At 39.2% G+C, this 27221-nt stretch overlaps 2 protein-coding genes across 8 annotated transcripts in view; both read right to left on the bottom strand.

Moving 5' to 3' along the window:
- LOC145788662 (putative cyclic nucleotide-gated ion channel 20, chloroplastic) overlaps positions 1-27221 on the bottom strand; it is a 119967-nt gene that overhangs the window by 3472 nt on the left and 89274 nt on the right. Inside the window, exon 12 of one of the 7 annotated variants that reach the window (XR_014358064.1) lies at positions 22921-23121. The exons of 4 other annotated variants lie outside the window; for them this stretch is intronic. Coding sequence is in view for 1 of the 3 variants with exons in the window: in XM_082911788.1 (XP_082767914.1) it covers positions 12400-12425 (26 nt within the window). In the remaining 2 variants the exon portion in view is untranslated. Of the gene's footprint in view, positions 1-12003; positions 12426-22920; positions 23122-27221 lie in introns of those variants that run through there. 2 more of the 7 variants (XR_014358065.1, XM_082911788.1) reach the window with 2 other exon arrangements.
- Positions 16213-19666, bottom strand: LOC145814823 (uncharacterized). The gene has a single exon (XM_082911789.1). The coding sequence runs from the start codon at positions 17255-17257 to the stop codon at positions 16340-16342; it is 918 nt and encodes a 305-aa protein (XP_082767915.1). The 5' UTR covers positions 17258-19666; the 3' UTR covers positions 16213-16339.

Here is a 27221-nt window from a genome sequence, read left to right as displayed (position 1 = left end):
CACTTGCCAAATACTTTTTCAACTGAGTCAGAGACTAATATTTTGGGACGGAGGGAGTAAGTAATATTTTAGTGTCAATGTCTGCTGTAACTATACTTTGTTAATTAACTATGATGCTCATGCATTCTGGGTTCTTGAGCCATTTCTCTGCTTTTATTGTTAAACTTGAAACTGTAATTTTCCTTATTTTATTTCATTCAATGTTTATCAAATTCTGAATCATGCACAAAAGTATTGTCATTCAATAACACTTGCTGGTCACTAGTAGTATTAAATGAAGGTGATCCCAATTTTCAAAGACACTAACAAAATTTTTCAGTAAAAGTATGTAAATCAAATAGAGTAAGCACATTTTGTAGAGTAAAGTAGACAAAACAAACAGTGGTTTTTTTTGGAAAACCAGGAGAACAGGCTAGCCGAAGATGAATCTGATCTGTTACCTGAAAAGACTGCTCACTAAAAATTAAACGCTCTGAAATTTTTTATCTGAACTGGAAAACGTTTAAACTGACTATTAGTTTTTTTGTTGACATAGCCTACTTGGTTAGTTCAAGGTTCAAAAAAAATTTTACTTCTTTTTTTAAAACTTATTTGTTTCAATTTTTCCCCAATGTTACCCATTATTTATTTTATTTATCAAAACCAAACCAAACCAAGTCTTATGTCCCATCAAATGGGGTCGGTTACATGAATCCTTCTTCTTCACGCGGCCCTATCAAAGGCCATTTTGTTAGTCAAACTAAGTAGATCCATATTTCTATTTACAACGCTAGCCAACGTTAATCTAGGCCTATCCCGGCCCCTAACACTCCCATCTACCGTTATAGTATTGCATCTCTTCACTATTACCTCTGTTGGTCTCCGGTGAATGTGACCAAACCATCTCAATCGATTCTCTTTCAACTTATCTTCTATCGGTGCTACTCCTACTCATTCTCGAATACACTCATTCATAACTCTATCTTGTCTAGTCTTGCCACACATCCACCTTAGCATCCCCATCTCAGCCACACTCATCTTATCTACATTTTGTTTCTTGGTTGCCCAACACTTCGCCCCATACAACATCGTTGGTCTAATAGCCGTTCTATAGAACTTACCTTTTAGTCTGGTGGGTATTCGTTTATCGCACAGTACCCTAGACGCACTTCTCCACTTACTCCCTTGATCATTTTTGTGTTGGCCATTTCATTCATAGTTTGAGTCTGTAATCTTAGGATTTAGCTTGATTCCATGAGCATTTCAAGTTATTATGGTTTGGAGATTCAAAATGAAAATGGTTGCTGGCATGGTAGGAATCACAAGATTGGCGGGTGGCACTAAATGCACCCCATTTATTAGGTTGGACACCCCAACTTAAAATTGTTTTAAAATACCATTTTACCGCTCAACTAAATTACCAAAATAGCCAAATCTTTAACCCTAGCTCCGGCATCCCCTCCCTAACTAACTGTAGTGAGATCTCCAGCCAGTCTTCTTAGCTCTGGCAAGCCTTTCGCAGCCCTTTCCACGTCGTCGCCACCTCCCTGGCACTCACTGCCCCAACTCCCCTTGCCACCACCTCCTCTTTCACTGCCGCAACCTCCTCCCTGTCATCGTCACCATCTCCTTCTCCTCCCACCATCACCTTCTCCTCCTCCACTGCTGTGAGGCCCTAACCTAGGCCCCCTTCCCCATCGTGAACCTCCTTCCTCCTCTTCCTTCTTTCTTCTTCTTCCTCCAAAATCCTAGATTTGAAAATTAAGAAGAAGAAAAAGAAGAAGAAGAATGGAGAAGGGGAAGAGGAAGAAGAAGAAAAATGAAAGGAGGAGGAGGGTTTGCGACAGGGCAAAAGCCTAGGTTGGGGTTTTGCAACAGTGACAGAGGTAGCTACGGCGTAAGGAGGTGGGGTGAGGAATGGTGGCTAGAGGTGAGAAGGGTGGGGATGGGTTGGCTGCTGCTGCGGAAGCGGCGCCGGCACTAGCAACGGAAGCAACAAAAAGTGGCCAGTGAGTGGTTAGGGTGGGTGGGGATATTGTGAGGTGCCCAACCAAAATATTGGGATGCATTTAAAGCCTCCACCCCATGATTGGCAAGTCATTCAAAATGAGACCTTATATGAACTCTTTTCATTTGGGCTTCTGCATGGGTCAATTCATTAGTTTATATCAAAGATTCATTGTAGAACTAGCCCCAAAAGATTAATTATTTTTGGTTTTCATTGTAATTTTTCATGTGATATTTTATGTTTTCTCAAGTTTATGGCTATAATTTAAATATTGAGCAAAAAAGTGGGCTGCTATGATACATTTGTATTTTAGGCACATTCTAAAGGAGATGTGAAAGTCTAGTCTTACTTAGCTTCCAAGATTAGATGGCCACCAGATTTCTATGAGAATATTAGGTTAGGTTTATATGGACCCATTTGGTAGAGCTGTGGAAAAGTAATTATACATTATAGCTTAACAGATTATGGCTTGTACCTGAGAACATAAGCTGTTAACCTGTTTGGTGTAGCTGTGAGATTATGAATTTGAGCAGCAGAGTACTGTTTGGTTAATAAGCTATAAAATAACTTTTTATTGTATAATTGTCCTTTCTGCCCTTATATGATATAAAAATGATTATTTTGTCATTTTTTTCAGTTTTAATTTTAAAAAAAATATTTCTTTAATAAAAGTTAATATAATTAGTATTAATTAGCATCAATTAATATAAAAATTGATACATTTGCTAAAAATGTAATGGAAGTATTATTGTCACAATTATTTTCCACTATAAATTAATTAGTATCAATTAATATTAAAATTATTAATTAGTATCAATTAATGGCTTAATTAGTCTCAATTAATACTAAAATTATTAATTATAAATTAATATTAATATTTAATTTTTATTAGTATCAATTAATATTAATAATCAACAATTGTTATTAATTAGTATCAATTAATAATTAATTCATTACAAAAGTATACAATATTAATTTATTAATAATTAATACCAATTAATATTGATTTTTTTAATTAATATTGATTTTTTTTCTTTTTCTTCAGAAATATACAATTTTTTATTTTTTAATTAGTATAAAAATATACAATATGAATTTATTAATAATTAATACCAATTAATATTTATTTTTCAATTAATATTGATTTTTTTCTTTTTCTTCAGAAATATACAATTTTTTATTTTTTTAATTAATATTAATATTAATTAATATTAATATTTGGGTATTGACGAGGGCATTTAAGTAATTTTAGCCCCCTACACTAGCTGTGCGCTTAAGTCAAAAATTTAAGCACCCCCTGACTAGTTTTTGAGATAAGCTGAGAAATAACTTGATTTAAGTTATAAGCTGATTAACTTAAGTTGCACCAAACACAATATTTTAGCTTAAATTAAGCTAAAAGTTAAAATAAGCAGCTTATAAGCTTTACCAAACAGGCCTTATATATGATAGTGTATATTGTGTATATATTCTGAGAGATTGTGTATATATATGGCAGTATTTTCTTTTCCTTTTTAGTCTTAGGGTTAGGATTACTATATAATTAGATGTATTCTTTGTATTATAGCACAATTGAATATACAGAAAACTTACATGGTGCTGGAAATTGTGTTCATGCATATAATATGATAGTGGTGTTGGTGGTAGATAGTGGCATGTATAGAATATGATAGTGGTGTTGGTTGTAGATAGTGGCATGTATAGAATATGATAGTGGTGTTGGTGGTAGATAGTGGCATGTATATAATATGATAGTGGTAGATAGTGGTAATATATAATATGTAAGTGGCATATAATGGGTTATGATGATGTTTGTAATATCTCCTATATAAGGAGTGTCATTTGGTCTTGTAAGATAAGAAGTTTTGAATATAACAGAAATATATTCCTTCTTCCTCATATTTTCGAAGTTCTTCTTCTTCATATTTTCTAAGTTGGTATCAGAGCAACAAAAACCACAGCAGCCCTAAAACCGTCATAGCCATGTCGGAAGTCACGTCCGGAACCACTTCAACCCCTGCCGCTGCCATTCCGGTAAAAACGTCCAACTCTCACTCTGTCCAAATCACCACCATCCGCCTAAATGGTGATAATTTTCTCCGTTGGTCACAATCTGTCCGGATGTATATCCGTGGGCAAGGAAAGATCGGTTACATCACTGGTGACAAGAAGGCTCCTGCTGTTAATGATCCGCTGTTCGACAATTGGGACGCTGAAAACTCCATGATTATGACATGGTTGGTCAATTCCATGGAGGAGGATATAAGCTCTAATTACATGTGCTATACTACTGCACAAGAATTGTGGGATAATGTTAGTCAGATGTATTCTGACCTAGGAAATCAATCTCAAGTTTTCGAATTAACTTTGAAGTTGGGAGAGATTCGTCAAGGAGATGATTCCGTCACCAAATATTTCAATTCGTTGAAAAGGTTGTGGCAGGATCTTGACATCTTCAACACATACGAATGGAAATCGGTTGACGACTGCAACCACCACAAGAAAACTGTGGAAGACAGCCGTATTTACAAGTTTCTTGCCGGCCTCAACATTGAGTTCGATGAAGTGCGAGGAAGAATTATTGGCAGACCTCCTCTCCCATCCATTGGCGAAGTATTTGCCGAAGTCAGAAGGGAAGAGAGCCGAAGGAGCGTCATGCTTAAGAAAAAAGGTAATGGTGAATCAATTGAAATTTCTGCATTAATTAGCGATGCTGCGGCCAACAAGGCTGCAAATTACCAGCGCAGGTTTGATGATAAGCCACGGGTCTGGTGTGATTTTTGCAACAAGCCTCGCCATACACGCGAAACGTGTTGGAAGATTCATGGCAAACCTGTCAACTGGAAAAGCAGCAAACAAGGAGAGAAGAATCGTGGCTTTCCTACCGCTAATGAAGCCGATTCAGGTCCCTTCAACAAAGAGCAGATTGATCAACTCTTAAAGCTGATAAAATCCAACTCCTCAACCGGTACTCCTAGTGTTTTGTTGGCACAAACAGGTAGAAATCCTAAAGCCTTCTCTTGCCTAAACTTCTCTCCGTGGATCATAGATTCCGGTGCCTCCGATCACATGACTAGTTTTTCCCATTTATTTAGTACCTATTTCCCGTGTTCTGGTCATGACAAAATCAGAATAGCCGATGGTAGTTTTTCACCTATTGCAGGAAAAGGATTTATTAAACTAACTGAGAAAATTAATCTCAATGCTGTTCTTCACGTCCCCAACTTAGCCTGTAACCTTTTGTCTGTCAGTAAACTATCTAAGGATTCTAATTGTCGTGTTACATTTTTTGAATCCCATTGTGAATTTCAGGACCAGAACTCGGGGATGATGATTGGGCGTGCTAGGATGCTTGAAGGTCTTTACTACTTTGATGAAGTACCTGTTAGTAATAAAAAAGCTCAGAGCTTTAATAGTACCAGTTCAATCTCTGTTCGAGAAAAAATAATGCTATGGCACTATAGGCTAGGACATCCTAGTTTTCTTTATCTGAAACATTTATTTCCAGAATTATTTAAAGGGATTGATTGTTCTTCTTTTCATTGTGAAAGTTGCATTTTTGCAAAATTTCATCGCTCTACTTATTTGCCAAAACCTTACCAGGCTTCAAAACCTTTTTATTTGATTCATAGTGATGTTTGGGGCCCTTCTAAAATCACTACTCTTTCTGGTAAAAGATGGTTTGTTACATTTATTGATGACCATACCCGCTTATGTTGGATTTATTTGATGAATAAAAAATCTGACGTGAAAAATTTATTCACAAATTTTTACAATATGATTGAAAACCAATTTCAAACCAAAATTGGTATTTTACATTCTGATAATGGAACAGAATATTTCAATGAGCAGTTGGGTGAGTTTTTGGAAAAAAAAGGGATTTTTCATCAATCTACATGTCGGGATACCCCTCAACAAAATGGCATTGCAGAACGAAAAAATAAACATCTACTTGAAGTAGCACGTGCTATAATGTTTTACATGCATGTTCCTAAATATTTATGGGGTGAAGCAATTTTAACAGCCTCTTATTTGATAAACAGGATGCCTACAAAGGTGTTAACATACAAAACACCTTTTGATTGTCTCAAAACTTTTTTTCCTGACACGAGGTTGTTTTCTGATTTACCCGCCAAAGTTTTTGGATGTACTGCCTATGTTCATGTTCCCAGTCAATTTCGTTCAAAACTTGACCCCCGTGCTATAAAATGTGTTTTTTTGGGTTATTCCTCAAACAAAAAGGGGTATAAGTGTTTCGATCCTCAAAACAAGAAATTTCATGTGAGTATGGATGTGTCATTTGTGGAAACAAAATCCTATTTTCCCAACACTTCTCTTCAGGGGGAGACAAGTGGAGTAGAAGACCGTTTTTGGGATATTTCTATCCCGCTCCCCAATGTCATTTATCCTACACAAAAACCACATCTATCTGATAATGATCACTTAGGAGAACCAAGTTCTATGGTGCCTAGTCAAGAAGATTCTTGTTTAGGGGGAGAAGTACTACAAAATGATCTAAATCATAAGCTTCAGGTTTATACTAGGAAGCGATTTCATCTGAGGAATAATGACCCGAACGTCCATCTTAATGACCCGAATGTCCACCCGAGTTCTGGCATCGAAATTTTAGGTAATCCTATTCCTTCTATTTCCGACCTTGACGTACCTATAGCAATTAGGAAAGGTGTCCGAAATTGCATTAAACATCCTATTGCAAATTACCTCTCCTATCAAAGACTGTCTAAAAACCATAGAGCTTTCACATCTAGGATTTCACACTTGTTTGTTCCAAGGAATATACAGGAAGCATTGGATGACCCGAATTGGAAATTAGCAGTCATGGAGGAGATGAATGCTTTAAGGAGAAGTGGTACTTGGGAGATGGTTGATCTACCCAAAGACAAGAAAACAGTTGGGTGTAAATGGGTGTTTACGATAAAATGTAACGCAGATGGAAGCGTTGAGAGATACAAGGCGAGACTGGTAGCTAAAGGCTTCACTCAAACTTATGGGATCGACTATCAGGAGACGTTTGCTCCTGTTGCTAAAATAAATTCCATCAGAGTACTGTTATCTCTTGCAGTAAATTCAGATTGGCCTCTACATCAACTTGACATTAAAAATGCATTTCTCAATGGTGATCTTGAAGAGGAGGTGTTCATGAGCCTACCGCCGGGATTTGAGCAGAGACTTGGAAGTGACAGAGTATGCAGATTGAACAAGTCATTATACGGACTCAAACAATCACCAAGAGCGTGGTTTGAACGCTTTGGGAAGGCAGTTATCAGTTGTGGCTTCTCGCAGAGTCAAGCAGATCACACAATATTTTATAAACATTCAAAAAACAGTAAAATTGCAATTTTGATTGTTTATGTTGATGACATCATTTTAACTGGTAATGATGAAGCAGAGTTAGCAGCCCTCAAAGAGAAACTCGCAAAAGAATTTCACATTAAGGATCTGGGAGTCCTCAAGTATTTCCTCGGAATGGAATTTGCAAGATCCAAGGAAGGTATATTCGTTAATCAGAGAAAATATGTTCTTGATCTCCTTGGAGAAACAGGTATGCTTGGTTGTAAGATGGCGGAGACTCCGATCGAGCCTAACTTGAAGTTACAAGCTGCTAAGGCTGAAGAAGTCAAAGAGAGAGAACAATATCAGCGACTTGTAGGGAAATTGATTTACTTGTCTCATACGCGGCCTGATATTGCCTTTGCAGTCAGCATGGTAAGTCAGTTCATGCACTCACCAGGGGCAGAGCACTTTGAGGCCGTTTATAAGATCTTAAGATATTTGAAAGGAACTCCAGGGAGAGGCTTACTGTTCAAGAAACATGGACATCTTCAAGTTGAAGTATACACAGATGCAGACTGGGCAGGAAGTGTTACAGACAGGAGATCAACATCCGGATACTGCTCCTTTGTAGGTGGGAACCTAGTTACATGGCGGAGTAAAAAACAGAATGTGGTAGCTAGAAGTAGTGCAGAAGCAGAGTTCAGAGCTGTTGCCCATGGAATCTGTGAAGTAATGTGGATTAAAAGAATTCTTGAAGAATTAAAGCTTTCTCACCCGACACCTATGAAGGTCTATTGTGACAACAAAGCAGCTATATCTATAGCTCATAATCCAGTTCTACATGATCGCACAAAACATATAAAAGTGGATAAACATTTCATCAAGGAGAAAATCAATGCTGGCATAATCTGTATGACCTACCTTCCAACAGGTGAACAATTAGCTGATGTGCTAACGAAGGGACTACACAAGAAGCAATTTGATAAGCTGACTAGCAAGCTGGCTATGGAAGATATCTTCAAACCAGCTTGAGGGGGAGTGCTGGAAATTGTGTTCATGCATATAATATGATAGTGGTGTTGGTGGTAGATAGTGGCATGTATAGAATATGATAGTGGTGTTGGTTGTAGATAGTGGCATGTATAGAATATGATAGTGGTGTTGGTGGTAGATAGTGGCATGTATATAATATGATAGTGGTAGATAGTGGTAATATATAATATGTAAGTGGCATATAATGGGTTATGATGATGTTTGTAATATCTCCTATATAAGGAGTGTCATTTGGTCTTGTAAGATAAGAAGTTTTGAATATAACAGAAATATATTCCTTCTTCCTCATATTTTCGAAGTTCTTCTTCTTCATATTTTCTAAGTCATGGTATTAGAGGCAAAACCCTAGGCCTGGCCTTGATTGTTCGAAGCACTCTTTCTCTAGTTTAGATACTCGAAACCCATCATGGTTTGTCGGGTCTGTTCGAGCAAAGTATGGTCTCTAATTTTGGTTCGTTGCCCTCTGATTTGACCGCGAGGACTTTTGCCTCTCTCTCTCTCTCTCTCCCTCCCTGGTTCAAATACTCAAACACCCATCGTAGTTCGTCGGGGTTTGTTTGAACGGCGATTTGGTCTCTGATTTTGGTTCGTTGGTCTCGATCTCTCTCTTGGGTCGATATATCACCATGGTCTCTCCGTTTCTTCATCTGCTCCATCTAGATTTGGTGTGTATGTCTCCCTCTCAGTCTCTCTCTGTGTGTTCATGGTATTGCTCTTCGTTTATTATAGACCCAAACTTCAGCTCTCAGCTTATTACTATTTGACCTCTTAATTCTCTCTTTATTACACTTTAATCCATCCCTGGTTTATTATAATGTCGAACACCAAAATCCAAGCTATCAGTTATAAACTCACTGGTTCCAATTATGTTTATTAGGCCAATGTTATGAAGAATTTTTTTCTTGGTCAGAAAAAATGGGGTTATGTTTCTGGTTCAGTTCCTCGTCCATCGGATCTGAAGAAGGAAGGATGTTTGACCTCCTGGGATACTTGGGATTGTGATAGTTAGAATGTAAAAGGAAGGAATTTAGGGTTGTGATTTAGGAAGAAGAAGAAGAAGAAGAGAGAAATTTTATATATGTTGAATAATCATCTTTTCTCAACTCTACATCAGTAAAATATATATACAAACCCTAACATAGCAATATGACCATTATACCCTCAACTTACGTAAATATTAACAAGAGAACAAAAATAAAATAAATATTCTAACACTCCTCTTCAAGCTGGAGCATAAAGATCAAACAGGCCCAACTAGACAAATAAACGATGAAACGAATGCCGAGCTAAAGACTTGGTCAGAATATCACCCAATTGACATTCAGAACGAACATAAGTAGTCACAAGTTGCTTGCGAAGTAATAGTTCACGAATAAAATGGCAATCAACTTCGATATGTTTGGTGCGTTCATGAAACACGAGATTATTGGCAATGAAGATAGCAGCCTGATTGTCACAAGACATGCTCATAGGAGTGGGAACATAAACGCCAAAATCCCGGAGAAGAGACTGAACCCAGAGCATCTCAGAAGCAGTATGAGCCATGGCACGATACTCAACCTCGGCACTAAAACGAGCAACAACATTCTGTTTTTTTGCTACGCCAAGTAACAAGATTACCACCAACAAAGATACAATAGCCTGAGGTGTAACTTCGGTCGTCCTATTACTAGCTCAATCAGCATTATTGAAGCCAGTGATAGACAAGGAGGAAGATGGGCGATAGAGCAAACCCCGACTTGGCGCACTCTTAAAGTATTGCAAGATACGACACGCAACCACAAAATGGGGTTGGCGGGGAGCATGCATAAACTAACTGACCACACCCACGGCATACGTAATATCGGGACGAGTAGATAGATTAAGTTCCCAACCAACCAACAATAGCGACCAATATCGGGAAATAAATCCCCAGTGTCACCATCAAGCTTGACACTAGAATCCAAGGGAGTATCACTAGGGCGAGTGCCTAAGAGGCCAGTCTCAGTAAGAAGATCAAGAACATACTTTTGTTGAGAAAGAGCAAGCCTTGAGAGGAACGGACAACTTTAATCCCAAGAAAATACCGAAGATGGCCTATGTCTTTAGTGTGAAATTGTTGGCCCAAATACTGCTTCAAATCAGCAATACCAGTGGAGTCACTCCCTGAAATGATAATATCATCCACATAGACAATAAGAACAATACTGCCATTAGATGAGTGGCGAACAAAAATAGAGTGATCAAAGGTGGAACGGTGAAATCCATAACCAATCACAACAGCACTGAAGCGATCAAACCAGGTACGAGGGGACTGCTTAAGGCCATCCGCAATTGACAAACAAGATGCTCTTGGCCGGGAACAGCATAGCCAGGGGACTGATCCATATAGACTTCCTCTTGGAGATCACTATGAAGAAAAGCATTCTTGATATCAAGTTGATACAAAGGCCAAGACTTATTAACTGCAACGGAGAGAAGAATCCGAACAGAGTTAAGACGAGCCACAGGAGAGAAAGTCTCCAAGTAATCAACACCATAGGTCTGTGTGTAGCCTTTAGCTACTAGGTGAGCCTTAAGTCGCTCAACAGTTCCATCAGGAAGATACTTGACAGTATAAATCCAACGACAACCCACAGTAGATTTGCCAGACGGTAGAGGGGTAAGTTCCCACGTCTAATTCTGATGAAGAGCATGCGTTTCCTCATCCATGGTATGCTTCCAACCAGAGATGGACATAGTCTGCTGATAGGAGCGGGAGATGGAAATACTAGACAAGCTACAAGCAAAAGAGTGAAGACTAAGAGAGAGGCGATCATACGAAACGAAATTAGCAATATGATGTTGAGTAGAAGTTCGTTTACCTTTGCGGAGTGCAATAGGAAGTTCATTAGATGACACATCGGCAGGTGGAATAGTGACCTTAGACGAAGGAGATGAACTGGTTGGGCCATAAGACACAATGCGACGAGCTTGAGACCGCTAATAAACCTATAAAAGAGGGTTAGAAGCGAGAGGAGAGGGAGAAGATATAGGAGTGGAGGAGGAAGGAACATACGAAAGAAGAGTAGGAGTGAGAGAGGCTAGCTCCCCCTCCCGACAAGAGAGAAGATTAGTAGATAACTGTTGCCCAGAGAAAGAAAAAAAAAGAGTAGACTCAAAAAAAGTAACATCAGCATTGACAAAGTACCGACGTGACTCAAGATGATAACACCGGTACCCTTTATGAGTACGAGAATAGCCAAAGAACACACATTGAGGGCACGAGGAGATAACTTATCCAAACCGGGATCAAGAACATGGACAAAGGCCACACAACCAAACACGCGAGGCAACAAGGGAAACAGAGACAATGTGGGATATAACAGAGAATAGGAAGACGTGTGAATAGCACTAGAAGGCATGCGGTTAATAAGAAAACAAGCAGTAAGAACAGTGTTGCCCCAAAACTGTTTGGGAACATGCATATTAAACATCAATGTGCGAGTAACATCTAACAAATGGCGGTGTTTCCGCTCTGCAATACCATTTTGAGATGTATGAGAACAACTAGTTTGATGAATAATACCACAAGCATCACAAAAGGTAGTCACAATAGACTGGACATATTCTAAGGCATCATCAGACCGAAATATTTTAAAACGTTTCCCAAATTGAGTACAGATTTCATTATAAAACTTAGAGATGATAGAAGGCAAATCAGATCTCTATTTCATTAAAAACAACCAAGTCATCAGAGAGTAATTTTCTACAAAAATAACAAAATAAAAAAAAACCCATTAACAGTGGAAATTCTAGAAGGACCCCAGATATTTGTATGGACAAGAGCAAACGACTCAGACATACGGCTACCACTACGACTAGGAAAAGAACTATAGTGATGCTTCCCAAATTGATAGGCTTCATACTCGAGTTGAGAAACATGACTCAAACTAGGAACAACTAACTTGAGCTTGGCCAAGGAGGGATGATCCAAGCGAAAATGTCATTGAAGAGGAGATACAGTTGCACTCAACACCGCAGATGGAGGGTTAGGAGAGTGCTCCGTGTCCAAAAAGTGTAAGCCATCCTTCTCATGCCCCGAACTAACCATCCTCTTGGTCTGGAGGTCCTGCAAAACACACGAAGTAGGAGAAAAGGTTATCGAACAATGGAGAGATTGAGTCAATTGGCTAATAGACAATAAATTAAATCGAAACTTAGGAACATAAAGACCCGAAGGTAACGAAAGAGATAGAGTGGGGTGAAGAGGACCTTGACCACTGACAGGTCGAGAAGATCCATCAAGAAGTAAAATAGAATGATCAAGAGGTCTAAGAGTATCAAAAAGTAAGAAATTACCAGATATATGGGAACTAGCACCAGAGTCTAGGAGCCAAGGTTGGGTGGACTTGACCACGCGTGCAATATTACCTGAACTAGCCATAGTAGCGGTAGACGATGAAGGTAGACTAGGCCAGAGAGATTGGACAAGAGCGGTAAGCTCACTAATCTGAGTAGTGAGTGTCTCGTGAGAATCAACCAGAGAAGCAACAAAACCAGTGGAAAGCAAGGAGGATTGTGAGCACGGGGCATCTATAACCTGATGGACATGGTTAGGTTTATCATACTTCTGTCAACACCAAGGTTCAATATGACCTTGGGAACCACAATGAGTACGCTTGAGATCACCACGTGTGCAAGAACTAGGTCCACTACTACCTTCACCCTTGAACCCACTACGGGAACAACCACCACTGGGACCAGCCCCGCGAGAGCCCCGTGAACCAGAATAAGAGCCCCGTTGAGCAGATGGGCCAAAAAACCCCTCTCGAGTAGACCCACGATCACCACTACTCGAGACTAATGCAAAAGATGACAAGGTAAAGGACCCAGAGGTGGATTGTGCCTGTCCCAAAGAAGAACGTAACAGTCGAGAATAGGCATTAGCAGTAGAAGGTAAAGTCTCACTGGCAAGAATTTGATTTTTGAACCCTCGCAATTCAGGATCTAAGCCGGAGAGTAAAGAAACCATTATAAACTCCTCCTAATGTTGCTTCTGTTTGTTCACATCAATAGTGAAGGGTCGACTTTGCAATAACTGATCCCACAAGGTCTTGAGACTACTATAATATCGGAAAAGGACCGGCCAAATTGGCGCATAGGAAAAATTTGCTCATATACCCGAGAGACATTACTTTGATTCGAAAAGGATCCAGTAAGGGAGTCCCAAATTTCCTTGGAGGTATCACAAAATTCCACGGTAGTAGCAACATGTGGTTCCAAGCTATACCAGATCCAACCTATAACACAGGAATCCTCACTACACCAATCATCATAAGCTTTGTGGTTAGTGGTAGGAGGGAGTTCGCTAATGAAGCAAGATTTCTTCTTACCATGTAAGAAATTTTTTACAGCATGGGTCCAAGCCAAATAATTGGCACCATTCAATTTCTTGGTAGTAATAGATTTGGGCATGTCATCATCTTTGCCTACCACCATAGCCTTAGTCTCAGTTTTAGCCATGACAATCAATCACACAAAATACTATACACAAGAGTATGAATGTAGTAGAATCCTTGCAAATAGGAATTACCGACACCAATCAACACTTACAACAATGAGTATAGAGACTGGAACTAGTTCAATCAACAAGAATCCATGACTATAGAGACATGAGTGGAAAGAACCCATGTCGACCAAACAAATTTGGACCCAAATTCAACCAAAAAACACCAACCCACTTACACAAATCAGCACTTTGAGATCAAACAGTCCTTGCTAGATAAATTTCGGCCCCTATACAGTAAGTTTCAATAGGTAGAAACTGGAAAATAATACTGCCGAACATGTATAGTCCAGAAAGAGGCAAAAATCGAATCAAATATCAACCCAACAGTAGTAAATCAACAAAAAAATAGCAAATAACACTCGGGGAGTGAATTTTGACTCCTATAGATAGGATTTCAGCAGGCAGATTCAACAAAAATGTTAAAATTCAATGTATAAAGAGAATTGTATTATTGATTGATGTTATTGATATTATTGAATGTATACAATGACTCTCCTATATATAGAAGAGAAAAACATACTCACCTACCACACTCAACTCTCACCTAACACACTTACATCTACCTACCACACTCAACTCTCACCTAACACACTCAACTCTACCTACCACACTTACAGCCCCCCTCAAACTCAAGGAGGATAGTTACTAACCAACTTGAGTTTGGAGAGAGTAACAAAACAGGAAAGTAAACTGATAAATAAAATAAAACAGGATAGGAGACACGGTATGGTCGTGTCAGACCATTGGTGAAGACACTGTATGGTGGTGTCATAACGTTGTAGAGGACACTGTATGGTGGTGTCATAACGTTGTAGAGGACACTGGCTCGTGTCGGACCGATGTAGAAGACAGTTTATGGAGTCTTGCTGGACCCTTGTAGAAACTAACCGGAATCAATGTCGGGACAGTTTACAGAGTCTTGTCGGATCCATGAAGGAGCTAACCGGAATCAATGTCGGGACAGTTTACAGAGTCTTGTCGGACCCCTAAAAAGTCGCACCCTCAAAAGGTGTGCCCAATCTTTCAAAAGGCGTGCCATCAAAAGGCGTGCCCAATCCATAAAAAGGCGTGCCATCAAAAGTTGTGCCCTCAAAAGGCGCGCCCACTTCATCAAAAGTCGTGCCCGACAGAAAGCGTCGAGCCATCAAAAGGTGAGCCGGAGACGCGGCGAGGCACGTGAGCGACAGAGCGGCGTGTCGGCCGCGCCGTCAGTGTCAATATAAACCAATGCGGAGGCGGTGGAAACCAAATCAGACTGAAACCTCTGAACTTGTCATTCTGAAACAATCTGTAAATACTCTGTATCCAACCCTTCTCTGAAACACTCAACAACCCAAAAAACATGGCCTCTTCTTCCCGTTCAGCTACCCAGAACATGGCCTCATCTTCCCGTGGTCTGCTCACTCTCTTTCCCGACCTCAACGAGTCAACAGGAGAGATAACTGGTGCGGTGGCCCGTGAACCTCAACCAAACACCTTTGGTTTTGCTCCGTTGAACTTTCCGATGCGGTCGGTGGAGCAAAAAATGGCAGTGCAAACGGATATTGAGGCCAATCAGTATACAATAAAGTCATGTGTGGAAACCATGACTGCGGTCACAAATTTGTCGCACCGGCTGCAGAGTAGGACAAATGAGGTGCAGCAGGTAAACGCCCAACTGGCTCTGCTCCAACGCATGTATAAGGATGCGCGAGCAGAGATAAGTGTGCTAAAGGCGGAAAATAAGGAGCTGAAGCGGAAGGCCACCGTGATGTTCCGATTTGGAGGGCCGCCATATGCTGCAGTGGAGGAGCAGGGTGTAGTGATCGTGCCCAGTGGAGTGGGAAACACGGAGGCAGCACCGTCAAGGGCCGCTCAGGACGGAGGCAAGAAGAAGAGACCGGCGGCAGAGTAGAGAAGAAAATCCTGCCTGTGGATGTGGTTGTTTTGTTGTTGTGGTTTGTTTTTTTTTTTTTTTGGGCGTAAAATTGTGATCGGGGTTGATTCCCTGATATGAATAAAATGACAAGGTGGTGGAATGTTGTTGGTGTTATTTTGTGGTGTTGTTTTGTGTAATAATAAAAATAAAATAAAATAAAACAATGGATAAAGAAAATAGATAAAAATATGTGTGGATGGAGGACCAAAAAAAAAAATAATAAGATAATGAAAAAAAAAAAAAAAAAACGGGTGATGCTCTCACTAACAATGGTAGGGATAGGAGAAATATAATATAATAAAAAATATATATATATATATATTAAAAAAAAAAAAAAGGTGAAATAACGTGGGTGGAATAAAGTAAAGAGAAAGGAGGGATATGATTAAAGGGAGTTTGAAAGTGTGAAAAGATGAGAGAAAAAGGATATTTTGTTTTGTTTTGTTTTTTTTTTGTTAGTGGAAGCTTTAGGGAATATAGTATAATAAACATATATTAAAAGAAAAGAAAGTGGAGTGGGGTTGGTGTAATTTGTGGCTGATGGGGGCAATGAAGGCTAACTCACACCCAGCAGACAGAGGCACATGCATACACAGTACACATGCACCGAGACCATCTCTCTCTCTTTCTCATCTATCACACTGAGACCCTGGCTCAAGGCATAAGTAGCTTTCTTTCCTATAAACTGATCATCTTCTCCAATAACATGTCTCCGCTCAGAATGTCCAAGAATAACCCACTTGCAACCAATATCCTGCAATTGTTCCACACGGATTTCTCCTGTGAAAGCCCCACCTTTTCCGATCCAAGAAGTTTGAGCAGATATCTCAATCCGATCTGTCAATGAGTTCTTTACCAGATCGACATAAACAAAGGGAGGTGCAACAACAACATCAACATCAGGCTCCAACTTCGCACTATTCAAGTCCGAGACAAGCTTACTGATCGATTCTTTTGTCCCATTACACTTCCAGTTGCCACCAACAAAGAACTTGCCGGAGCCGGCCATGGCAACGACGCCTCTGCAACTTTTTCGTGAAGAGAAGGAGGAGAGACGGGTTGAGGGAGAAAGTGGATTCGGGGAAACCAGAAAGGGAGTTGGGTATTTCGCCGGAGAGTGTGTTGCCGGTGGCAGAGATGATGGAAGGCTCGGCGTGTTCCAGCTGCTTATTGATGGGGTTTCATCTCCTTTGTCTTTGTAGGACCCACAACTACTAACCTTAGAAGGTGCTGCAGCATTCTTGAGTGGCCCCCAACACTCCACCTTGTTGTATTCTGGAATGTTGGAGTGAAAATATACCCAAACCAGAGCTTCCTCTAATTCTGGATAGTTGTTGAACAAATTCCCATCTCCATGTACAAAGGCCTTCAAAACCACAGGGAGTTCCTTGGAGAAGATGAAGAATCTGAGCCTAGCACAGAGATCTAATAGAAAGTGGCCACCACTCATGTGACAGTGAACATGGAGAGACATTTTCTCCTGGACTTTCTTCCACTCTACTACAACTTCATCTCTCTGAAACTTATTGTACCACCCCTGTAACTGAGAGTTGTTTATTGATTGAGAGATGGCCAGAGTGAGCTTAGAGGTTATATCACTATGTGTGAGTGTATAAGTTCTTGGAAGCTTCCCTGGATGCTTCTTTTCATCAATTCCTAGGAACAGAACCTGCAGCTTTGAAGCTTCAAAGATTGCGGGCCCAAACAACCTTGCAATAGGGACAATAGATTGGTGCTTCTTGGGTGATCTTCTTCCGTGGATGAAAAGAGAGCTGTTTTGGTGAAGTTGAGAGAGTGAGGAAGGCTTTAGCTCAGATAGAAAATTCCAGCGGGCAGCAAAGGCAAAGTTGCCGGCCGGCTGCCCGCCGGTGACAAAGAAATACAGGTTTAACTCTTATTGCTCTGATACCATGTTAAAATTCAATGTATAAAGAGAATTGTATTATTGATTGATGTTATTGATATTATTGAATGTATACAATGACTCTCCTATATATAGAAGAGAAAAACATACTCACCTACCACACTCAACTCTCACCTAACACACTTACATCTACCTACCACACTCAACTCTCACCTAACACACTCAACTCTACCTACCACACTTACAAAAAACTAGTCTCAAATTCAAATTTGAAGATTGACCCAAAAAAAAAAAACTGAAAAACATTCGAAAATAGAAAACTCATTTCAGGAATGATCAAAAAAATTCCACAAAAATCACCATAAATCTGAGGAGGAAATTTCGAATCTAGGGGTGAAGGATCCGTTCGTGCAGTGCTTACGTCATGCTAACGTCATCATACGGCTGGTGACATCAGCACGTCTTGATCATCTCCAATCGATCTCCAGAGTCTGTAGAAACCTTTCTAATGAAGATTAGATTGCTCTGATACCAAGCTAGAATGTAAAATGAAGGAATTTAGGATTGGAATTTAGGAGGAAGAAGAAAACGAAGAAAAGAGAAATTTTATATATGTTGAATAATCATCTTTTCTCAACTCTACATCAGCAATATATATATATAAACCCTAACATAGCAATATGACCATTGTACTGTAAGTTTTCTGAATGAAACTGTATATTTGATTGTGTATGTTTACAAAGAGTGCATCAGTTTTATAGCCCTAATCTATGACAGAAAAAGGAAATACAAAGAAAAGGGAATTGCCTAAAATTGCCAATTCCTAATGTACCATTTATACAATATATATTCTCACACCCCTGCTCAAACTCAATGTGTTTTAGCAGAAAACACTGAGAGTTTGATAAGAAGAAACTGAAACCGAGCGGTGGTGGGAGTCTTGGTGAAGAAGTCCGCAAGTTGCAAAGCCGAGGAGACAAAAGGAAGCTAGATAGAGCTAGACTGCAGATGCTGTCGTACAAAGTGACAATCAATTTCAATGTGTTTCGTTCGTTCATGGATGACAGTATTGTGGGCAATTTGAATAGCACTGTGGTTGTCACAATAGAGGGAGGTCGGAGAAGACTGTGGTACACCCAAATTAGAGAGAAGACAACGAAGCCAAACAAGCTCAGTAGTAGCATGAGCCATAGCACGGGCCATAGCACGGTACTCAACTTCGGCAGTAGAGCGAGCAACAACAGTTTGTTTCTTGCTTTTCCAAGAGATCAAGGAATCATCAAGAAATATACAGAAATCAGAGGTGGACTTGCGATCAGTAACATCACTAGCCCAATCAGAATCAGCATAGGCCACCAAGTCTAAAGAGGAAGTAGACGACAACAGCAAGCCCTAAAAGATGGTACCCCGGAGATAGCGAAAAATGCAAACCAAAGTAGCCCAATGGGTAGAACGAGGAGCAGAAACGAACCGACTAACCACATGAACAGCATAAGCAAGATTAGGGCGAGTGACAGTCAAATAAACTAAACAACCCACCAGCTCGCGATAGACTGTGGGATCATCTAGAGGGACACTATCAGTAGAGTTGAACTTCACATTAAGCTCAATAGGTGTATCAGAAACCTTAGTATTAGTAAGACTGGCACGGTGAATAACCTTATTAGCATACTTGGCCTGAGACAGAAAATAGCCCTTTGGAGAAGAGGCAACTTCAATACCAAGAAAATACCGCAATGGACCCAGATCCTTCATTTCGAAGGTGCGGAAGAGATGTTGCTTGACCTCAAAGATAGCAGAAGAGTCAGAGCTAGTGATGATCATATTATCCACTAGGTAGGAGAGCAACAAAACTAGCCGAGGTATATCTCAGAAACAAAGCAGAATTGGAAACAGAAGGGCAAAACCCAAGCTCGATAACGGCAGTCTGAAGGCGATCATACCAAGCAGAGGAGACCGCTTCAAACCATACAGAGCACGCCAAAGACGACAAACCTGCCCAGAGGAGTGGAGAAGACCAGGGGCATGACAAATGTAGACCTCCTCCTCAGTGAGATAACCGTTAAGAAAAGCATTCTTAATGTCCATTTGATAGAGAGGCCAATGTCGAACAGCAGCAACATAAATCAAGATACGGACAGTTGTCATCTTGGTAACAAGGGCAAAGGTCTCCTCATAGTCCCTGTTTGGTAAAACTTAAAATCAGCTTATTTCAGCTTTTGACTTAATTTAAGCTATTTGGTTGTGTTTGGTACAACTTAATTGATTAAATTATAGCTTAAATGAAGCTATTATTCAACTTATTTGAAAAGTGGCTGAGGGGATGCTTATATTTTTAGCTCAAGTGGGAAGCTGCACGATGGGTGGTAAAATGACTCAAATGCCCCTTCAAAAATTGAAAAATTACCAAACTGCCAATATATAAACTTCACAATCAAACACGGTTCACGTCCGCGAAGAGAGAGAGAGCGTGAGGCAATTTCTGGTGGCCTAAGAGGCGATTTCTGGCGATGATTTCTGGCGATTTCCGATGATTTCTCTCTCTATCTCTCTCTCTCTCCAGCGAAGTTCGCGAAGCTCTGTTATCTCTCTGTCTCTCTGTCTGAACCATTGCGAACTCTCAATGCCGTCGTCGCCATCGCGATCACGAAGCTCTGCCTGAAGATCTGTCCAAACCATCGCGAAGCCTTTGTTCATTGCGATCTCTCAACCCCGTCGTCGCCATCGCGATTGCGAAGCTCTGCCTGAAGCTCTGTCTGAACCATCGCGAAGCCCATCGCGATCTGTCAACGCCGTCATCGATCTGTGCTACCGGAGCTAGGGTTTTCAAACCCTAGAAAATAAATTGAAAAAAAATAAAATATTAATGTTAATTAAAAAAGAAAAAATTACTTTTTAGAATTAATATTTACTTTACAAAATAAAATGAAAAACAATTTATTTCAAAAAAAACAAAATTTAATTGTAATGAATTTTTTTTTTAATAAAAACAGAATTAATTTAAATTGATATTACAACATTACATAGAATTAATACAAAATTAAAAAGAATTAATTGAAATAAAATAATATGTAATGACATCACAACATTAATTGAAAAAAATTGATACAACATTATAGAATTAATTGAAATAAATTGATATTACAACATTAATTAAAATAATATGTAATGACATCACAGATTTAATTGTAATAAAATATAATCACATCACAACATTAATTGAAATAATTGATACTATTAATGAAAGGATTTGTCAAATGAATAAATGAATTACTAAAAATGAAAAAATGAAATATTACTAAAAATAATTAAAATGAATAAGAATAAAGAATAATAATAATAATAATTGATGGACAAATTGATATTAATTTTAATAATTAATGAAGAAAAAAATAAAATAAGGTGAAAAAGATAAGAAGAGAAGAAAAAAATTAACAATTTTGATAATGAATATATGAAAGATAGTATGTAATGAAATCATAACATTAATATAAATTAGAACATGAATATTAATTTTAATGAATTAATAAATTAAAAAAATTAACAAAGAAAGAAGAGAAGAAAAAAAAAATTAAAAAAAAGAAAAGAAAATAAGGTGAAAAAGAAAAGAAAAGAAAATAAAATGAAAAAGAAAAAAATGTATTATAAATGAAATCACAAATTTTATATCTTATAAGGGCAAAAATGACAATTATACAGAAAAAGCTATTTTACAGCTTATTTACCAAACACTACTCTGCTGCTTAAATCCATAATCCCACAGCTGCACCAAACAGGTTACCAGCTTATGTTCACAGCTGTAAGTTATAATCTGTTAAGTTATAATCTATAATCACTTTCCCATAGCTCTACCAAACGGGGCCATAATCAATACCATACTCTTGTGAGAAATCCTTGGTAACCAAGCGAGCTTTGTAGCACTCGAGAGAACCATCAGAATGAGTCTTGACTTTATAGACCCATTTGCAACCAACTAGATTCTTACCAGCAGGCAAACGAACCAACTCCCAAGTGTTAGTCTTTTGTAAGGCAAATAACTTATCGTCCATAACTTGAACCCAATTAAGATCCTAACAGGCCTCTGGGTAAGACTGTGGTTCTGAAAAAGAATGAATAACAGACAAAAAAGTACGATAGGAAGCAGAAAAACATTTATTAGACCAACTCAACCTGTTTGGAGGACGATGCTCATGAGTAAGATATCGGTGTGCAGCAGGATTAGAGTCGTCAGAAGCAGAAAGAGCAACAACAGGAGTAGAGACAACCGGTGGTGGAGGAACCTGGCGACGAAAATAGACTAACAGCGGAGAAGAAGAAGAAGCCGAAGGAGGAGAATGAGCCATAAGTGACGCAGATGGAGAGGTAGGAATGGGCTCAAGAGGAACAGTGGAGATGTACTCATCAGATGGGACCTCAGAAGGAAATGGGTCAATGTGAACCAAATCCTCTTTGGAAACTGGAATAGTGAGAGGGGGAAGCTAAAAGTAAGATAAACGTTCGAGAAAAGCAACATGACGAGAGACATAAAGGCGACGAGAGATAGGATCGTAACAGTGGTAGCCTTTCTGAGTAAGACTGTAACCTAAAAAGACACAGAGGATAGACCGGGCACTAAGTTTGGTCCTATCTTTGCGGGGAAGAAGGACAAAACAAGCAGACCCAAACACACGAAGAATGGAGTAGTTAGGAATTTGGGAGAACAAAGCCTCATAAGGAGACCGACCAGAAAGAAGGGGAGTAGGCATGCAGTTGAGATGAAAAACAGCAATAAGAACTGCCTCCCCCCAGAATGGAGCCGAAACTGAGGCAGAGAGAAGAGACCTAGTTGTCTCAAGGAGATGACGGTGTTTATGCTCGGCTCGACCAGACCATTTTAGGCAGGTGTATCTGTACAGGAAGTTTGGTGAATGGTACCCAAATTGGCCAAATACTCACAGAACTCATTTTTAAAATATTCCTCACCCAAGTCAGACCATAACACTTTAATGGTAGACCCAAACTGAGTAGTAATCATAGACTTAAAGGTACGGTATATCTGATAGAAATCGGACTTATAAGTCATAAGATAAACCTAAGTGTAACGGGTGCAATCATTAACAAATGACACATAGTATGCAGAACCCCCTCGGTGAGGACAGGAGAAGGGCCCCAGACATCAGTATGAACTAAAGAAAACGGTGAAGCAGATATAGAAATACTGTTATGGAAAGGTAAGGCTAGTTTACACTCCCGACACTCGGTAAGTTGACTAGGAGAAACTTTACCCAATATACCTGACTAAGCTAAAGATCGTAAGCAGTCAGCAGACAAATGCCCTAATCTGGAATGCCACAAATAGAAAGGACTAGACAGGGAATCTAACTGAAAAGAAGAAAAGGCAGTCGGAGAGGTAGTCATAGGCAGATGCAAACTTTCATCACATAGAGGTCTTTAATTCTACAGCCAGTCCCAATCTGCTGCTTAGACATCCAATCCTGCACATAACAGATAGAAGAAGAAAAGATAACATCAAAACCAAAGGCATCAAGCTGACTGATAGATAATAAACTGACAGATAACTGAGAAACATAAAAGACAGATGGAATAGAGACAACAGACATAGTAGATGGCAGGACAGACCTAACAGATATAACAGACATACCAGACCCATTAGTAGCATTGACAATGATAGGAAAGGGAGGAGCAGTACAATTTTGAAGTAAGGGGAGATGGGGAGTCATATGATGAGGGGCACCAAAGTCAAAAATCCAGACAGATGAAGAAATACCTGAAGAAGACCCAAGCAAACCTGAATGAAGAGAGGAAACAATGGAGGTAGACGGGAATGGCTGGGAGGTAGGTGGTGTATGCTAAAGTTGACAAATCTGAGCACTCAAGGAAGCCAAGTCAGGATTAGGAGCTGGAGCAGATGTAGTAGAACCAACGGAAGCCTGAAGATTACTTGGAGAAGAAGAGCAAAACTGGGTCCGAGACTGCTGATAATACTAGCCAGACAGACATCCCTTCTTGGGACAATGATACTTCCAATAGCCTCGCTGATGGCAAAAGGCACACTCATCAAAGGCCAAAGACATCGTAATAACCAGAGAGATGAGGGTCTCAAGTGTAATAACTCCAAGATAAAACAAATTAGCCAAACTAGGGTCATGTGTAAACTTAGAAAATATGAGGAAGAAGAACTCTGAAAATATGAGGAAGAAGGAATATATTTCTGTTATATTCAAAACTTCTTATCTTACAAGACCAAATGACACTCCTTATATAGGAGATATTACAAACATCATTATAACCCATTATATGCCACTTACATATTATATATTACCACTATCTACCACTATCATATTATATACATGCCACTATCTGCCACCAACACCACTATCATATTCTATACACGCCACTATCTTATTATATACATTAACACAAATTTCCAGCATGTAATAATCAAAATCTGAGGGGTGAAACTATAATAATAATGAACTAGTTTGGTCCACTTAGAAAATATGAGGAAGAAGAACTCCGAAACTATGAGGAAGAAGGAATATATTTCTGTTATATTCAAAACTTCTTATTTTACAAGACCAAATGACACTCCTTATATAGGAGATATTACAAACATCATTATAACCCATTATATGCCACTTACATATTATATATTACCACTATCTACCACTATCATATTATATACATGCCACTATCTACCACCAACACCACTATCATATTCTATACATGCCACTATCTACCACCAACACCACTATCATATTCTATACATGCCACTATCTACCACCAACACCACTATCATATTCTATGCATTAACACAAATTTCCAGCACTCCCCCTCAAGCTGGTTTGAAGATATCTTCCATAGCCAGCTTGCTAGTCAGCTTATCAAATTGCTTCTTGTGTAGTCCCTTCGTTAGCACATCAGCTAATTGTTCACCTGTTGGAAGGTAGGTCATACAGATTATGCCAGCATTGATTTTCTTCTTGATGAAATGTTTATCCACTTCTATATGTTTTGTGCGATCATGTAGAACTGGATTATGAGCTATAGATATAGCTGCTTTGTTGTCACAATAGACCTTCATAGGTGTCGGGTGAGAAAGTTTTAATTCTTCAAGAATTCTTTTAATCCACATTACTTCACAGATTCCATGGGCAACAGCTCTGAACTCTGCTTCTGCACTACTTCTAGCTACCACATTCTGTTTTTTACTCCGCCATGTAACTAGGTTCCCACCTACAAAGGAGCAGTATCCGGATGTTGATCTCCTGTCTGTAACACTTCCTGCCCAGTCTGCATCTGTGTATACTTCAACTTGAAGATGTCCATGTTTCTTGAACAGTAAGCCTCTCCCTGGAGTTCCTTTCAAATATCTTAAGATCTTATAAACGGCCTCAAAGTGCTCTGCCCCTGGTGAGTGCATGAACTGACTTACCATGCTGACTGCAAAGGCAATATCAGGCCGCGTATGAGACAAGTAAATCAATTTCCCGACAAGTCGCTGATATTGTTCCCTCTCTTTGACTTCTTCAGCCTTAGCAGCTTGTAACTTCAAGTTAGGCTCGATCGGAGTCTCCACCATCTTACAACCAAGCATACCTGTTTCTCCAAGGAGATCAAGAACATATTTTCTCTGATTAACGAATATACCTTCCTTGGATCTTGCAAATTCCATTCCGAGGAAATACTTGAGAGCTCCCAGATCCTTAATGTGAAATTCTTTTGCGAGTTTCTCTTTGAGGGCTGCTAACTCTGCTTCATCATTACCAGTTAAAATGATGTCATCAACATAAACAATCAAAATTGCAATTTTACTGTTTTTTGAATGTTTATAAAATATTGTGTGATCTGCTTGACTCTGCGAGAAGCCACAACTGATAACTGCCTTCCCAAAGCGTTCAAACCACGCTCTTGGTGATTGTTTGAGTCCGTATAATGACTTGTTCAATCTGCATACTCTGTCGCTTCCAAGTCTCTGCTCAAATCCCGGCGGTAGGCTCATGAACACCTCCTCTTCAAGATCACCATTGAGAAATGCATTTTTAATGTCAAGTTGATGTAGAGGCCAATCTGAATTTACTGCAAGAGATAACAGTACTCTGATTGAATTTATTTTAGCAACAGGAGCAAACGTCTCCTGATAGTCGATCCCATAAGTTTGAGTGAAGCCTTTAGCCACCAGTCTCGCCTTGTATCTCTCAACGCTTCCATCTGCGTTACATTTTATCGTAAACACCCATTTACACCCAACTGTTTTCTTGTCTTTGGGTAGATCAACTATCTCCCAAGTACCACTTCTCCTTAAAGCATTCATCTCCTCCATGACTGCTAATTTCCAATTCGGATCATCCAATGCTTCCTGTATATTTCTTGGAACAAACAAGTGTGAAATTCTAGATGTGAAAGCTCTATGGTTTTTAGATAGTCTTTGATAGGAGAGGTAATTTGCAATAGGATGTTTAATGCAATTTCGGACACCTTTCCTAATTGCTATAGGAACATCAAGGTCGGAAATAGAAGGAATAGGATTACCTAAAATTTCGATGCCAGAACTCGGGTGGACATTCGGGTCATTAGGATGGACATTCAGGTCATTATTCTTCAGATGAAATCGCTTCCTAGTATAAACCTGAAGCTCAGGATTTAGATCATTTTGTAGTACTTCTCCCCCTAAACAAGAATCTTCTTGACTAGGCACCATAGAACTTGGTTCTCCTAAGTGATCATTATCAGACAGATGTGGTTTTTGTGTAGGATAAATGACATTGGGGAGCGGGATAGAAATATCCCAAAAACGGTCTTCTACTCCACTTGTCTCCCCCTGAAGAGAAGTGTTGGGGAAATAGGATTTTGTTTCCACAAATGACACATCCATACTCACATGAAATTTCTTGGTTTGAGGATCGAAACACTTATACCCCTTTTTGTTTGAGGAATAACCCAAAAAAACACATTTTATAGCACGGGGGTCAAGTTTTGAACGAAATTGACTAGGAACATGAACATAGGCAGTACATCCAAAAACTTTGGCGGGTAAATCAGAAAACAACCTCGTGTCAGGAAAAAAAGCTTTGAGACAATCGAAAGGTGTTTTGTATGTTAACACCTTTGTAGGCATCCTGTTTATCAAATAAGAGGCTGTTAAAATTGCTTCACCCCATAAATATTTAGGAACATGCATGTAAAACATTATAGCACGTGCAACTTCAAGTAGATGTTTATTTTTTCGTTCTGCAATGCCATTTTGTTGAGGGGTATCCCGACATGTAAATTGATGAAAAATTCCCTTTTTTTCCAAAAACTCACCCAACTGCTCATTGAAATATTCTGTTCCATTATCAGAATGTAAAATACCAATTTTGGTTTGAAATTGGTTTTCAATCATATTGTAAAAATTTGTGAATAAATTTTTCACGTCAGATTTTTTATTCATCAAATAAATCCAACATAAGCGGGTATGGTCATCAATAAATGTAACAAACCATCTTTTACCAGAAAGAGTAGTGATTTTAGAAGGGCCCCAAACATCACTATGAATCAAATAAAAAGGTTTGGAAGTCTGGTAAGGTTTTGG

Source organism: Camellia sinensis, unplaced genomic scaffold (genome assembly GCF_055761805.1).
Source record: "Camellia sinensis isolate YWXY unplaced genomic scaffold, ASM5576180v1 Unanchor13, whole genome shotgun sequence".
Classification (NCBI taxonomy): Eukaryota; Viridiplantae; Streptophyta; class Magnoliopsida; order Ericales; family Theaceae; genus Camellia; species Camellia sinensis.
Note: the sequence above shows the minus strand (reverse complement) of the source record. Positions and strands in the feature narration are given on the sequence as shown.